Genomic DNA, 15,601 nt, shown 5'->3' on the forward strand with positions numbered 1-15,601 from the left:
GGGTTGGAATCAGATGTTCCAACCCCAATTATGTCCTTGTTGGCCAGGCTTGGAAGCTTCTCTTCTTCAAGAGTCAAAGCATTTCTCGGGGAATCCTCACACAAATCCATTTGATCGATTTCTTTTTGAAATCTATTGGTAAAATGGGTCTGTGAGTCCTGAACCACCTCATCCTATTTCAGATCCTCATCCTCTGGAGGTGTAGGATTAGCAACATCAACAAGGAAAGGAGTAAATCTATTATGATTCCTCATACGAGCTAAGGGCCTATTAGCTGGGGGTCTAGGACCTTTGCCCTTTTCTGAATAGTTTGAAACCCATCTTGATTTGGGGGGAGAGACTCATTTGATTGGGGTTTCTTACTATCTTGGGCAGGAGGGGGATTCTTGAGAGGGCAATTTCTGATGAAGTGCCCTGGCTTGTTGCAGTGAAAGCATGCATTTTGTAGATTTCTGAATAGAACAGGCTAGACCATGCTGCTATTGAGGTCAAAGTTGATTGTGATTTCATCAGGGAGTTTTGAGTTCAGATCTACTTGGACAAGAGCTTGTGGGTGCCACCGGGGATTCATATCAGAATTCGGTCTTTGACCAAGAAGTTTCCCTAATGGTTTCACTATGTATTTTAACAGAGGGCGCAGGGGAAGGGGAAGGTCTGTGAGCTCTACCCACACTAGAAATCTTGAAGGTTTAGGCCCATTTGGTGAAAATTCTGGGTGCCAACGGAACAAGGATAGCGGAGTGTTTCTAATCATCCATTGTCCTGCTCCTAGGATATTGAGGGTCATCTCGGCTTCTTTTTGAATAAGAAGCAATAGTAATTGTTTGATAAGAATTGGATATGTTCGACTTCTACACCCCTTGGAACCCAGTTTGCCCTAACCTAGCCTCTAAGGACATCCGCCAAGGGATGAGGGACAAGGGCCATGACATAAACCTATGAGGGCACCGGACTGGTAAACCATGAGCCAGCCATTCACCAAATTCATGGGCAAAAAGACGGATGGTTTACCTTTTACACTGTGATTGCCTTCTTGCTTAGCATGTGGACCGCGGTCTCCTTCTTGATCATCAGGCCCAGATTGTAGTCCTCCACGAGTACTGGGTCTTTGTGGAGCAGTGTTAGAAGCCGACCGACCTCCTTCTCTTCCATAAAACTGCTCTCCATAGACGGCATGGGCTTCTTGTTGGGGGGGGACAAGGGCTTCGCCTGGTCGCATCTCTGGGAAGGGAGATGCGAGTGCTCCTTTACTCGGTGTGAGGAGGGATGTGGATAGCGCTTGCTGTATGGAGTCTTGAGGCAAGAGGCTTCCATCACCCTTATCTGCTTGGCTCCTTGCATGAAGGATGATGGAAAGGTAATGCACCGGGGCCAGAGAAGACTATAGATTAAGATGAGCTTCCTCAAGAAAGGCCATCGTTTGGTAGATATGGTTCTGTTGCATGGTGGGAAAAGGGGGCTTCTCTGCCACGTGCCATGCCTGTCCGTGCATGCCAGGCGTCTTGTCCATTGCACCTGGGAGAGGTGGCATTGATGTCGATTGTGCGATGAGAGTACGACCGCTGAGGTGAATCTACAAATACTCCACTACGATGCCGATTTAGAGGCATTAACGTAGGGGGAGCGTCTAATGGCCTCCCCCACGTTTGGTTCCTTGGAAGGATAATAAGAAGCAACGGAACCGAACCTGAAAGGGGTCGAAACCCTAACATCTCTCGTCAAGCTCGTCAAGCTCTCGTGTGTCGTCTCTATAAAAAGCTTTATGTAATAATCCTTTTCTCTTTTTCTTTCATACAAAGCTTTATGTAATAATCTCCTTTCTCTTTTCTTTCATATAATCTTCCAGTTCATCCAGAAAAGAAATCATGCTTAAATACTACACAGGGCGTGGCAGTCATTTTAGTGTGACTATGATAAGCTAAACATCTGTGTACTTCAATGCTTGCTGTGTTCTACTGCGGTTTTATGAGGTTCTTCTTACATGCAACCGCAGCCAGAGGAAGCTATGCAGCCCTGTTCTCGCTCAGGTACGAGTAAGCAAGTTTCTGTAATGGAAGATCGCCCACATGTTAACATGTGTTTGTGGTGTGGGTGTGTGTGTGTGTGTTAGGGTTTGCAGCAGGTAGCTCAAGAGCAAGCATCAAGCGTCTGTGGAAGGATTACTTTGCAGATCCCTCCCTGTGGCGGGACTGCCGAAAGAGCAAAGTAAGTGGATGCACGTTCTTGCACAGCAATCAAGTTGCCGTTTAGATTCGACGGCTGAGCCTTGTTGTTGTTGTTGTCGTCCCTGCCGCCGCTGCTCTGGATCCAACAGACAAATTCAAAGGCTCCAGATTTTGAGCATAAGGTCAGCAAGGAGTTGCTGTGGCTGGACGCCTGCCACAATCCAAGCTGGGTTACACACATGCTCGAGAAAACGCACAAAGTGTCTTCTTCTCCCAGATTTCCCACAGCAGAGCTGCAAGAGGAGAAGAAGAACCACCACCACCATCGCCGCCACCACAACAACAACAACAACATTAATAATAACAACAAGAGCAGCAGCAACAGTGGCAGAGGTGGTGATTGGGAAACCCTTAGCTTAGAGGATGCACTCGCCTCTCTTGAAGAAGGGTTGCTTCCGGAGCCTTCAGTCGAGACCCTTGTATACATTGTGTGCAAGTGCACAAAAGAGAGAAACCTAGCCTACACCCTGCGGTTGCTTGCCTACATGCGCAAAAGTGGGCTGGATGCTCATAGATCAATCGGGAACTACCTAGTCTCCATGTTGGTGGAAGTTGGAAGCATGTGCAATGCCCAAAAGGTTTTTGACAGGTTGGTGTCCAGAAGTGAGTGTTCGTGGAATGCTCTCATCAAGGGTTACATCAAATGTGGGGAGGTAAGGCATGCTATTGCTCTGTACCAGAAAATGCGACAGGATGATTCTCTACATCCAAGTGGGTATACTTTTGTTGCCTTATTAAAGGCTTGTACTAAGCTGAAAGATGTGGACGGAGGCCGTCAAATACATGCTGACATTGCCAGGGAGGGGTTGTTGAAAACAAACGTTTTTGTTGGTAACACGTTGCTTGATATGTACGCCAAATGTGGCTCACTTGAAGAAGCGCAGGAAATCTTTGACGTGCTTCCTGTTCGAGACGTAGTCACATGGACTGCACTGATTGCAGGTTATGCACAACAAGAGCGTGGTGAGGAAGCACTAAACTGTTTTGAACAGATGCAACGCATGGGTGTCTCTCCAAATGCTCTCACATTCGCTTGCAGCTTGAAAGCTTGTGGCAATATTGGAGATACAAATTTGGGCAAAGAAATACATGCCGACGTTGAAAGAAAAGGGTTGTTAAAAACAAACCAAATTGTTGGCAATGCATTGGTTGATATGTATGCCAAATGTGGCATGCTATCAAAAGCACAAGAAGTGTTTGACAAGCTTCCAAATCGTGATGTAGTCTCATGGAATGCACTGATTACAGGCTACACTGAGCACGAGCATGGTGAGGAAGCATTAACTTGTTTCAAACAGATGCTACTTGAGGGTGTGTCTCCAAATGCTATCACGTTTGCTTGCAGCTTGAAAGCCTGTGGCAGCATTGGAGCCATAGACAAGGGCAGAGAAATACATGCTGAGATTATGAGAAAAGGATTGTTGAAAAGAGACCTTGTACTCGGAAGTGCCTTGGTTGATATGTATGCTAAATGTGGCTTGCTAGCAAAAGCAAAGGAAGTGTTTGACAAGCTTCCAGTACGAGATGCAGTCGCATGGACTGCGCTGATTGCAGGATATGCACAACATGAGCGTGGTGAGGAAGCACTCAATTGCTTCAAAGAGATGAAATCTAAGGGTGTCTCTCCAGATGCTATTGCGTATGCTTGCAGCTTGAAAGCCTGTGGCAGCATTGGAGCCACAGACAAGGGTAGAGAAATACATGCTGAGATTGTGAGAAAGGGGTTGTTGAAAAGAGACCTTGGTCTTGGCAACGCACTGGTCGATATGTATGCCAAATGTGGCATGCCAGCAAAAGCGCAGGAAGTGTTTGACAACATTCCAGTCCATGATGTAGTCTCGTGGACAGCGCTGATTACAGGATATGCTCAGCTTGGAGAAATCGAAAATGTTCTTCATATATTTGACAGAATGAGAGGAGAAGGTAATAAACCAAATTCGGTCACATTCCTTAGTGTTCTCAATGCTTGCAGTAATGCAGGTTTAGTGGATAAGGCTCAGATATACTTTGAGGCCATGAGCAAAGACTATGGCATCACCCCATCTCTTGAGCACCACACATGCATGGTTGATCTTCTTGGCCGTGCAGGCCAATTAGACAAGGCGGTAGCAATGATGAAGAAGACACCTTTCCTTCCCAATGTTGTGATGTGGCTCACTGTGTTGGGTGCCTGTCGAAAGTGGGGCAACGTGGAGCTTGGAAGAGAGGCCTTTGAACAAGTAGTGCGATTGGATGAAAAGGAAGCTTCAGCTTATGTTTGTATGTCTAACATCTATGCAGATGCTGGCATGCAGGAGGATGCAAATAAGGTGGAGGCAATGAGGGTGAAAATACAAGCATGGAAGAAGCCAGGAGATTGTACATGAACTGACACTGGTGGGATTGCGCATTTGCATAAAAACATCCTCAAAATTATGCAAACCTAGAAGACTTATCCCTCAAAATGCAGGAGCAAGTTGTCACAGGACATACCTACAATGCAAAGAAAGAAGTGTTAGGGACACATTGGACATTACTTGAGGGCATAGTGAGAAGTTGGCCCCTTTATTGATATGGTAAAGAGAACACCCATACACCTTTTAAATATATGACTGCCATTTGGCTACAACATTCATATCGAAGTTTGAGGAGCAACCTATTCAAATCAGAGATGCTTACCGATTCCAACCAAGAAAGTGTGGTGGTGGAGACTATTGGTGATGGTAGTGCAGTGCAGGAGCAATGTTTAGTAGTGTAAACCCGGACTGTAGATACAACACCTAAAGGATAGGTACAGGAATCGGAAAAACACTCTTTCGGGTACTGCCAAGGTATTGCATATTCCTATACATGTACACACATCAAATCTACATTCAAGAGGAATGAAATGGTACTAATCTGCTCACTAATTTCAACATGTAAGGATTAATTTCATTATTCATTTGATAACAAAGAAAATTTTGCACTCAAAATACTCTCTCTCTCTCTTTGTCAGCAAACCTAATGAGATTTTGTACAATGAATGTTTTGCACTGCCTTAGGAATCTTGTATGGTTTTTGTCCATGCAATTAGTGATAAGTCGATTATTAGATAGTTCATCAAATTCAATGTTTGCACCACACACAAACTCCATGTTTTCTCCCAATTGCTATGTCCACCTATCTAAGCCACCCCTACAAGTTCAGCCTTTGCATAATACATCCATTCCTTTTTTTTCTCATCATCTTTGCTTACAAGGCATATCTGTTCCTCTCAAACAAAAATTATAGTCCATCATAACTTCTTTTAGTTATTGAAACAATAGTGAAGTTTATGAGGCTTTCATATTTGTTTAGCACTCTCACAAGTCAATTTTGGTGTGGCTTATAGTAGTTGTTATAGTAATCATCTCTCAATTTTAGTGTTTGGAGTTTACAACGTATATCTCCAAAAAATTCCATTTGAATGTGGACAGCATTAACAAAATCCAAAGTGTACGTGACACATTCTAATCATCTAGTGTATGCTTCCATTTGTCTACATACAACTTGCCACATGAAAAAAAAAAAGGTAAAGAGTTGAAGAAAGCAAAAAGTGATGGAGTGAATGAAAATGGAAGAAAGCAGAAGTGTTTAAGAAAATGAAAATGAAAAAATTGAGTTAGAGACATAATCAGAAAATCACTTGCACAAAAACACTTTCTCTTGCTTATAGAACCTTATGTGCCTTCATGGCCTCACCATCAACACAACATCACTAACTATAGTGTTGACCATCCATGACCCTTAGTGCAAAGAGTGACCTCCTTTAAAGCCATCAACATCTTCACAATAAGTTGACTACAATATGATATATTGTAATCAATAAGCAGTGGTCACACTTCCAGTAGCCTCTCCAACCAATCAACATCATTGCATCTTCACTACTTTTTGACAACCCATCTTAAGTAAGAATGCCTAGCTTGTTTCACCTCTCCAATTGAAGCAACCATGCTCATCACAAGAGTTTCAATGCTAAGTGTAGTCAACATGTACACGAGCAAACACATGTAATTTGAAAGACATCAACCCCCTATAGACTTTCAATGCTAAGTGTAGTCAGCATGTACACATAAGCAAACACATGTAATCTAAAAGACATCAACCCCCTACCTACTGTAGTCAACATATACACATGTAATCTGAAAGATATCAACCCCCTACAGAGTTGAAGGTGTGTACATAGTTGTTCAAGTCAAGAGCTTACCTTAGCCTTGCCGAAGCATTTGTCGGTCGGTCTTGCCTTCGAGACTCACAAATGCAACTTCCCAAATGTAGGTGCGCTAGCTTGTCTGTCGTGAAATGCTCCTTGCCAAAGGGGTGAAGGGAGAGCTCTCAATTGCCAAAGGGGTGAAGGGAGAGCTCTCAATTGCTTTTACGGTAGGTCGGGCGGGGGTGAAACCATGTTAATCTATGGAGTGGTTGACATATCCCCCTTCCTAATGGTGATTGTGTCCTCACGTCACCCAAGTCGTTAGTGAAGCGACTGTTGAGAAGTGGATGGTGTGGATGGTCCAGGACATGCCATGGAGTTGGTGGTCGAGGTTAAGTGGTTAGGTAGAGACTGATTCACAACTAGATAATAGAGCAAGGTGATGGGCAACTTTGGGTAGGAAACAGCTTGTCGAGGTGTCATGGAAAATGATAGGCGATGTAGAGATGCTTCATGTTGGGCCTACGTTGGTTGTGAAAGTGGTGTGGACCCATCAAGATGAGGTAGCTGGGAGAAGCGATCCGCACCCTGTGATGAGTGGTGGATTTAATGCCAAGACGACCATGGAGTGATTGGCATTGTTAGATGGACATCTGAGATAGCTTGGTAGCATAAGAGGGTATTATGTTGAGATGGGGCTTTGCGTGACGAATACGTTAGCCTGGGTGCGGTTTTGTTGGTGGTGAATTGGAGTCGAACCAGAGGCGTCACACAGCCTGTAAACGGCATGCGTGAGTTTCCCGTAGCAGCGGGAAAGCTCGACCGGACACGGAGTCCACATGTCGGAGCACGCGTGGCGAGTGTATTCGGGGTTTAGGGGTGAGGTGCCCGTGTCGGAGGACCGTGGGTAACTGGGCTAGTGTGGATAGGTAGGCCACTATATAAGCCCGACAGTGTGGACACTTATCCACATTCCTCTATGGTTAATTACATCAATTTCTTCATCAATTGGAGGAATTTGACTCTCTTTTGCTTAATTTTTTCTTAAAAGAAGAGACCAAAATTAAGAGTATGATTAATCTCTAATTATACATTAATTTACACATTAATTGATGCACATAGCTTAGCAATGCCTTGCTCTATTCAATGATGTGCTCAATTGTGTGAATTAATTTTAGTGATTAGGGTTAATTAGAGCCCTTGATTAGTCTAAAAGAGGGAAAGATTAGTGAAAGGATTAATCTTTGATTAATTTCTAATCACTTTTTTACATAACTCATTAAGGCTAATGAGCATTGAATGAGTAGATGCTCATGAGTTGTCAAATTGTCCATTTTGGGAGTCATTTATGAGGGGTGTAAGGGGGTCATTTATGAGGGGTGTAAGGGGGTGTCATAAAAAGGTTGACTTTTTTGAATCCTATTTGTCTTTTTGGGAAGATGCCAATATCCACCTAATTTAAAATTCAAAAATTATTTTTCCCAAATAAGGAAATTCAAATTTCCCACTAGACTTCAAAAAAAAATATTTCGCGTGAGCCATGTGATTCACGCCATGAACCGTTTCTGCACTCATGCCTTAAGCGTTCACGTCGTAGGGGTCCGCGCCAAAAAATAAAATAAAATCTACGTGAGACACTTGGCTCATGCTGTGAACCATTTCTGCATTCACGCCTTAAGGGTTCATGTCCTAAGGGTCCGTGCCCAAAAACAATAATCCGTGTGAGCCACGTGGCTCACGCGGTGAACCGTTTCCGCACTCACACCTTAAGGGTTCACGATCTTTTTTTTTTAAATCCGTGTGAGCCACGTGGCTCACGCCGTGAACCATTTTTACACTCACGCCTTAAGGGTTCACGTCTTAGGGGTCCACGCAAAAAAAAAACAAAAAAAGATCGGTTCACGTCTTAAGTGTTTCACACCGTGAACCCCTATTGTTTCACGTTGTGAAACAATCCCCACCACAAAAAAATAATAATAAAAATTGATAAAATCTGTGAACTCCATTTCACGTCGTGAATTGTACCCTATTAGTTCACGCTGTGAAAAGGGGTTTGTCAGCGCGCACACACACACATACACACATACACACAAAAAAATAGCCCTGTTTGGAGGCTCGTTCTCCTAAATTATGAATCCAATGAAGGTGCTCTAGTGCTCATCGAAAAGTGAACATCGAGCTCTTCGAAATTGGTCTTGACTATCCAAGGTCAAAATCAATCGTTTTTGCCTCTGACCAACTGCCTCAAAATTCGACCCAAAAATCGAGGCAAAAAATAGCCCGAAAAGCACAAAAATCGTCAAAACAGCACGAAAATGACTGCGAATCATATTCGGGCTACTTTTTGAGAGTCTAAATGACAAAATCAAGAAAGACTCAGAGAGACAAAGTTGTAGTATTCCAAAAATACTACAACTCTCTCATACATAGTTTTTCCAAATTCCTTTTGGAACACCTTCAAAAACGGGTTGTTAAACAAGGGAAAATTTACTTGAAAAAATTTTCATCTTGAGAGAGTGATGGAAAATAGGTTTTAGGACCTCCTCTTCCATCTAGGATTCTATTGGCATGCACTTTTTTCAGAAAAATATCCTTGAGAGGTCGTTTACGTGTAGCGCCTAAGCTAATTAGAGCAAACACACTCGTTTGACCCAGCGAAGAGTACGCCAGGCTTCCTGAGGCCGAACGGACTACTGTGAAAAATTATAAAAAGCAAAAAAAAAAAGAAAAAACAGTGTGCTTGCTCATTAAGGAGCAATTGACAACGTGAGACATGGCAAATAGAGGGACTACGTGGGCCGACACTCTCACTGAACCCAATGGTGGCTGACATCATCGAGCCATTGAGATCCATGCCGCAAATGCACCTCCCAATACCATTCGCCATGCCAACAACAAGAGTGTCATTGGGTTTTGCACCACTTCAATCCCACCGGGTTTTGGTCCTTTACTTAACATTTCCACAAATCCTATAGGTACCAACCCTTTCCAACCCCTGGATGCCCACACCTTGGACATATTGACTAGTCTAGGAAGGGGGGTTGCCCAAGGACTAAGTGAATCCCTACCAACAAGAGCACTCACATATGGCCTCAATGACTCATATAAGAGCACTCACATGTGGCCTCAGTGACTCATATAAAAATACGACCGTACAGATTTCTAAAATTATGGGCAAATACGACGGAACAATTGATCATGTTCAATTCATTCAAATGTTTGAACAGAGATGTGAAGCCTTTGGAAATCCAAACTGCCCCACCAAGATACATACGTTGAACCTATGCTTAGTGGGAAAGGCAAGTCGATGGTTCATCACATTGATCAAGATAAACTTCAGAACCTCGAAGTCAGCCTTTATCCATGGCTTTTCAGACAAGGTGATCGGTGGAGTGCAGCAAGCAAACTATATTTCTTTTGAGTGTAAACCAAATGAAACCATTAGAGACTTTATCCTTCGGATAAAACCCTTAGACTCACGATGTGTATCATGGGAAAAATTAAACGATTCTCAATTGAAGAGATGTTTCATGATGGGCTTTTAAAAAAAATAGCTTACACAACTTGATCATTGTATCCAATCCAAAAACATTCGATCAATGTTGTAAAGAAGCAATACGTTTAGATGACAACATGATGGAAGATAATCATGATACGAGATGTTCCTTATCTAAGCCAGGTAAGGCAATGGCTAAAGAAAATTTGATCTCATAATTGTCAGTCCCCGAATTCTCTATGCAGCTTTGCTTAAAAGCTTTCAATCGACATCTCTAAGAGAGGATGAGATCCTTTAAGACCAAACATCCTTAATGCCTCTCCAAGTGATGAGTGAAATTCATTGTGTTAAGTGCAATCACTACGACCATCTCGATCCCCATTGTGCGTACAAGGAGGCTATTTTTCTGTAGTGCATATATTGCAAAACCTTTGGTCATGATACTACCCAAAGTTCTAATTCATTGATAATTGACTCAAAACCTCCATCTCCCGTGTACCAAACAGAAATAGTCTAAAGGGTAGAAGCCGCTCAAGAAGCAGTCAAGCAAACACTTCAGTGTTTCTATTGTCATGGACCGCACAAGGTTTTGCACAGTTTAGGATACTTCCATGTCCACAATCACTGACACTTTGCAACCCCTGTGTGAATGTTGTGGCATCGACCACATGTTTCAAGATTGCCCAAGGTGAGTTGCTTCACTGCAACCTGTCTCATAGAATACAACTCTAAACATCTTAAGTGTGAAAATGGGCAATTGTCCATGGTACCCTTGAATGTGCTTACGCTATTACAAGCCAAGGCATGAGAAATGGTCAAAAAGAACACAAAAGAAAACACTTCAAAGTGGGTAGAAGAATATGCCTTAAAGCAAAAACCAAAAGAGAAAACAAAACCTTCTAAATCCAAGAAAAAGAAGGGACAACAAACTATCGAAACCAAGGTTGAAAGAGAGGACAAGGAAAGGAGCCTGTTGGAGGACCTAATCCTAAAAGAGCCAAAAGCTACACATGATGCAAAAGCATCCACCTCAAAGGATACCACACAAACCACAACACCCATATGTGCGACACATAATACAAAAGCCCAAAGGAAATTTTTGATTCGTCATCACTGAGTGCACTTAATAGACTAATCACGAAACTAGAACCCGCCCAACCACCCCAAATTGAAAATCATGATCATATGACATATGCGGAATGCAAAAATCAAGCTCAAGAGAGCATGCTTAGCATTGTTGAGTGTTATACAGGATCACTGGTTATGATTTAACCTCATCATGCCAATCCTAAAAAAGTAACCAAAATACAAGAAATAGAGGATTATCGCTTCCCCTTTTAAGAGGAAGACACTTTCTCTATAGAAGAGTCTTTAGAGGGAGATTACATGAATTATGCAGTTGAAAAAGCACGTGAGAAATTTGATGAATCCCTTACGAAATTAAAGCAATCTCTAAAAACCTCATTTGGAGGAATGGTCTTCTCTTATGGTGAAGCCAACATAGCATCAGCACTTGCACCTTTAAAGACTAAACGTGAGTTATACCAAGATATAAAGAGCTACATAACACAGGACTGTGAGGATTCACAAGTTTCCAAATAGACCTCAATTAGAATTGTCTGAGGACCAAGTGTGCCATCCCTACAAGCAATGATGTTAAGCGCAAATGCACATTAATTAGCCCTCGAGCTAGTCATAACATCATGAACCCTTGGGTGTCATTGGGATAGCCTAAAATCACCCCTAAAGACAATGGTCTTGCAAGAGGATATGGTCATAATAAAACTATTTGGGACACAATGGTCTTGGGGATACCTTTAAGCTATGCAGGGCTATGAGGCCAGTTTGGATTTCCAGGTCATACACTTGGCTAGAGCATATATTAGTCTAAGCAGGGAGTGGTTGTATAACCTCAACCCTAGCCTGAGTTGTAGCTACCAAGACAATAGCCTAGAGTTTGTGCATGAGGGGAGAGTGGTGGTGAGGCTACAGGGCGAGCAGGAGGTTCCAGCTTCACCCATGATTTCGTCCCTAGAGTTGTGCCATGCCATCGACATTGACGATATATAGCAGGTATATATTTGTACTCTCTTGTATCAATTTTATTTTTGTAGATGAAATAAATGTGATTAATAAAGTTTTCATGGAAACTAATTTAAGTTATGATAACTTAAATGGCCTTGGTCGAGACCACTGTTTTCCAAAACCTCTTTTGTCTTCTTGTGAAAAAAACATAAATACCAAGGCTAAAACCGAGACAATAAAACAAAAGTATGCAGTTGCTTTGAGTGATTTATTGCGCGAGTTTAGGGACGTGTTTCCCGATGATCTCCCAGATGGTGTTCCACCGTCTAGGGAGCTTGACTGCATTGATGCACTACCAGGGTCAAAACCTATAAGCAAACCTTCTTACAGGTTAAGCCACTCTGAGGTAAAAGAAGTAGAACAACAGTTAGTCAAGTATATTAATAAAGGATTTATACGTCCAAGTTCTTAACCATGGGCATCACCCATTCTTTTGGTAAAAAAGAAAGACAGGTCTATGCGGATGTGCATAGACTACCATGCTTTGATCAAATTATGATTAAGAATAAATACCCAATGCCACACATTGACTAATTTTTTGACCAACTTAATGGTGTGAATTACGATCTTAGATCGGGCTATCACCAAGTTAAGATAAGGGAACATGATATTCCCAAGACCGTATTTAGGACTAGTTTTGGACATTATGAGTTCCTAGTCATGCTGTTTAGCTTAACGAATACTCTAGTTGTAGCATTATATAGTAGTGATGTGTGTGAACACACTTAGGACCTTCAAGGCACTTTTACCCTCATGGGAGGTTTTTTCCCCGTGCATATGTACACCCTCTTATCTACTCATTTTGGAGTGTGTACTTATCTTTTGTATTTGGCACACATTTTTTCATTCTAATCTAGTGAGTTTGTGTGCTCTCAAGCTTCTCTTGTGTGTGTGCATTGTTGCAACCCTGACCCTGATTCCAACAATTGGTATCAGAGCTAGCTTCCTTAACACTTGATCTAGTAGTCTGCCTCCCTCCTCATGACCCTGATTTTCTGTCTCTAATTGAGATACCCTCTTAGGAGAAGAAGGTATATACTATAGTGTGATGTATACGGAGTATACAAAGTTTTCGAGGTACGCGGCATGATTCGGGCGCGTTTTGGGCACCGCAAGGTTTCTGCAAACGTTTTAGAGAGGCATCATTTTGGATTGTTCTGCTCGATTTTTGGGTGTTTGGGCTTTGGAGCGGTAAAGATTTGGTGTGTAGCAGCATTTACAATGTCTTCAACAACATCGACCATCATACGTTTGCCAGTAACACTCTATTCTCTACTTTGTGTTATTTTTCATACACTTTGCAGATGATTCAGTCAGTTGGCAGCCATCCGGGGTTACATTTAGGGAATACTGAGTATTTGCAGTGTGTTGAAAGATTTTGCATTTGGTAGACAGTCATGGCTAGTGATGTATTCAACATGTTGTCTACTAAGGATAAACTTGATGGGACTAACTACCCATTGTGGTCCTATATGATGGGACTAACTACCCATTGTGGTCCTATATGATGAGACATGTACTGGTTGCTAAAGGCCTTTGGAATGTGGTCAGTGGTAGTGAAACTCGTCTTGTTTCATAACTACCAGTGCGACCAGGCGCTGCAGGTACATCCGAAGTGGAATATGATATAGATGTGGCTCCTCGACATGTACCACCAGTACCTCCCACTGCTTCTCAAACGAGATAGGATGGAAGAGATGCACAGGCACATGCATTGCTTGCACTTTTTGTGAAGCGAAGCATTATTCCTCATATTCGATCATGTAAGACTTCAAAACAGGCATGGGGTGCACTTACTACATTATACCAGGTGTGCAATGAGGCACGTGTTACATATCTGGGCAAACAATTAGAGTCTGAGCACATGAATGAGGGAGACTGGAATGGATAGCTTCTTGACCAAGATCAAAGATTTTAAGGAGCTGCTCGTCGTCGCTAGTGTGGAAATAGACAAGACAATCATCCTCACCATCTTCTTCTTCTTCCTCCATAGCTAGGAAATATTCAAGAACAAGGGAGAACATTGGTGCCCACAGTTCTCAATACATTGCCGGATTCTTATCAGAGTTTTGCCTCTACCGTTAGACTCATGATGATGAAGGGAAATCCAAATGCCCTTACATTTGATGTGCTAGTTTTCATACTCGTGCGAGAAGAACAGTCTAGGCAAAACAGATATGTTATGCGAGTTGGTGATGACCAAGCTTTTGTTGCCAGTTATTAGAAAGGCAAAGGTAAAGCTTCTTCGTATGGTGGCTACTATAAGCCAAAATCAGAATCCTTAGGTAAGGATGCAAAGAAAGACGGTGATAGGGCAAGTGTCACTATTGCAGGAAACCAGAGCACTACATAAATGAGTGTAAAAAAAGGCTAAAGAAAAAGAAAAAGAAAGAATTAGGCATGGCTATGATGCATCTTCACCAAGTGCGCAGAGAAGAAGGAATCTACAAGTTTTGCTCAAGATGATTGGGCATAGACTGTACATTGCAGTTATGACCCTTTTGTTCATGATGTATGCATGTCAGTGGTGGCAAAATCGGATGCTTGGTACTTTGACAGTGGTGCTGCTAGTAAGCACATTACTTCACAAAAAAATTTGTTCTCATCTCTGGAATCTATCCCAAGTGCAAGAACCGTCACGTGTGCAAATGGTTCCTCATATCCTGTCAAAGGAGTTTGTAGAGAGTATTTACTCTTTCTAAAGTTTTATATGTGCCAGGCATTAAGAAGAACTTGCTGTTAGTTTCAACCTTAGCCTTATCAGGCTTAATGGTGAAATTTGTAGATGACAGATGTACAGTTCAGGATAGAAATGATGGCTATTCTATCATTGTCTCTCAGGTACCTTCTTTCATGGCCTATACAAGATGGATGTATTTGAGAAGTTACAGCATGATGCTTGCTTAGTCTCTACGACTCATGCTATGAGTGATGTAGAATTATGGCATGCATGATTTGGCCATTGAATTATGGCAGTTTATTATGCCTTCAAAGGCATGACATGGTGTCTGAGTTGCCAACTCTTGAGACCCCCACTAGACATGTATGTGAGGGGTGTATTCTTGGTAAAATGCATCGGGTATCATTTTCAAAGGATGGATCTATGAGAGTTGTTAAGAAATTACAGCTAATACATAGTGATGTATGTGGTCCTATGAGGACACCATCTATTGGGGGATATCTCTACTTCATCACTTTTATTGATGATTACTCCAGATATAGCTGGGTGTATCCATTAAAGAAGAAGTCATAGGTTTTTATGTGCTTTAGGCACTTTGTATCCATGGCTAAAAATGCATGTGAATGTAAAGTTGGCACTTCGTTCAGATCAAGGAGGAGGGGAGTATATGTCCAAGGAATTTCATCCATATATGGCATCAATGTACACTGCCATACACACCTTAGCAAAATGGTGTGACTGAGAGGAAGAATAGGTCTCTCATGGAGATGGCACAATGTATGGTGAAAGCCCAAGATTTACCTTTGTAAGAGGCAACTATATGCACAAACTATGTGTTGAACAAATGCCCTACCAAGGCCTTGCAGTCTAAAACTCCTTATGAAGCTTGGCATGGCAGGAAACCTTTTGTGGCTCATTTGCATGTTTTTGGTTGTCTTGCTTATGCTCTTGTGCATGAGCAACAA

At 42.3% G+C, this 15,601-nt stretch overlaps 1 protein-coding gene across 3 annotated transcripts; it reads left to right on the top strand.

The window, feature by feature from the left end:
- Nucleotides 1-1,823: 1,823 nt before the first annotated feature.
- Nucleotides 1,824-5,176, top strand: LOC147640254 (pentatricopeptide repeat-containing protein At2g13600-like). Of its 3 annotated transcripts, none has more exons than XM_086778592.1 (3): nt 1,824-2,027; nt 2,123-2,205; nt 2,315-5,176. In XM_086778592.1, exons 1-3 carry the CDS (start codon nt 1,982-1,984, stop codon nt 4,589-4,591), a joined length of 2,406 nt encoding a protein of 801 aa, XP_086634718.1. In that variant the 5' UTR covers nt 1,824-1,981; the 3' UTR covers nt 4,592-5,176. The 3 variants fall into 3 exon arrangements, with proteins under 3 accessions (XP_086634718.1, XP_086634710.1, XP_086634703.1); XM_086778584.1 differs by having other exon boundaries at nt 1,826-2,027; nt 2,120-2,205; XM_086778577.1 differs by having other exon boundaries at nt 1,827-2,027; nt 2,111-2,205.
- The last annotated feature ends 10,425 nt before the right edge of the window (nt 5,177-15,601 follow it).

Source organism: Cibotium barometz, chromosome 3, assembly GCF_041138505.1.
Source record: "Cibotium barometz isolate CiBa-2024 chromosome 3, ASM4113850v1, whole genome shotgun sequence".
NCBI classification, from domain to species: Eukaryota; Viridiplantae; Streptophyta; class Polypodiopsida; order Cyatheales; family Cibotiaceae; genus Cibotium; species Cibotium barometz.

Bases quoted from the DNA above. Each gene is read 5' to 3' on its own strand.
- LOC147640254 (XM_086778577.1), top strand. From the start codon at position 1,982: ATGCAACCGCAGCCAGAGGAAGCTATGCAGCCCTGTTCTCGCTCAG. The intron at 2,028-2,110 runs GTACGAGTAAGC...TGTGTGTGTTAG, and splicing joins GCAGCCCTGTTCTCGCTCAG to GGTTTGCAGCAGGTAGCTCA. The intron at 2,206-2,314 runs GTAAGTGGATGC...TGGATCCAACAG, and splicing joins GGGACTGCCGAAAGAGCAAA to ACAAATTCAAAGGCTCCAGA.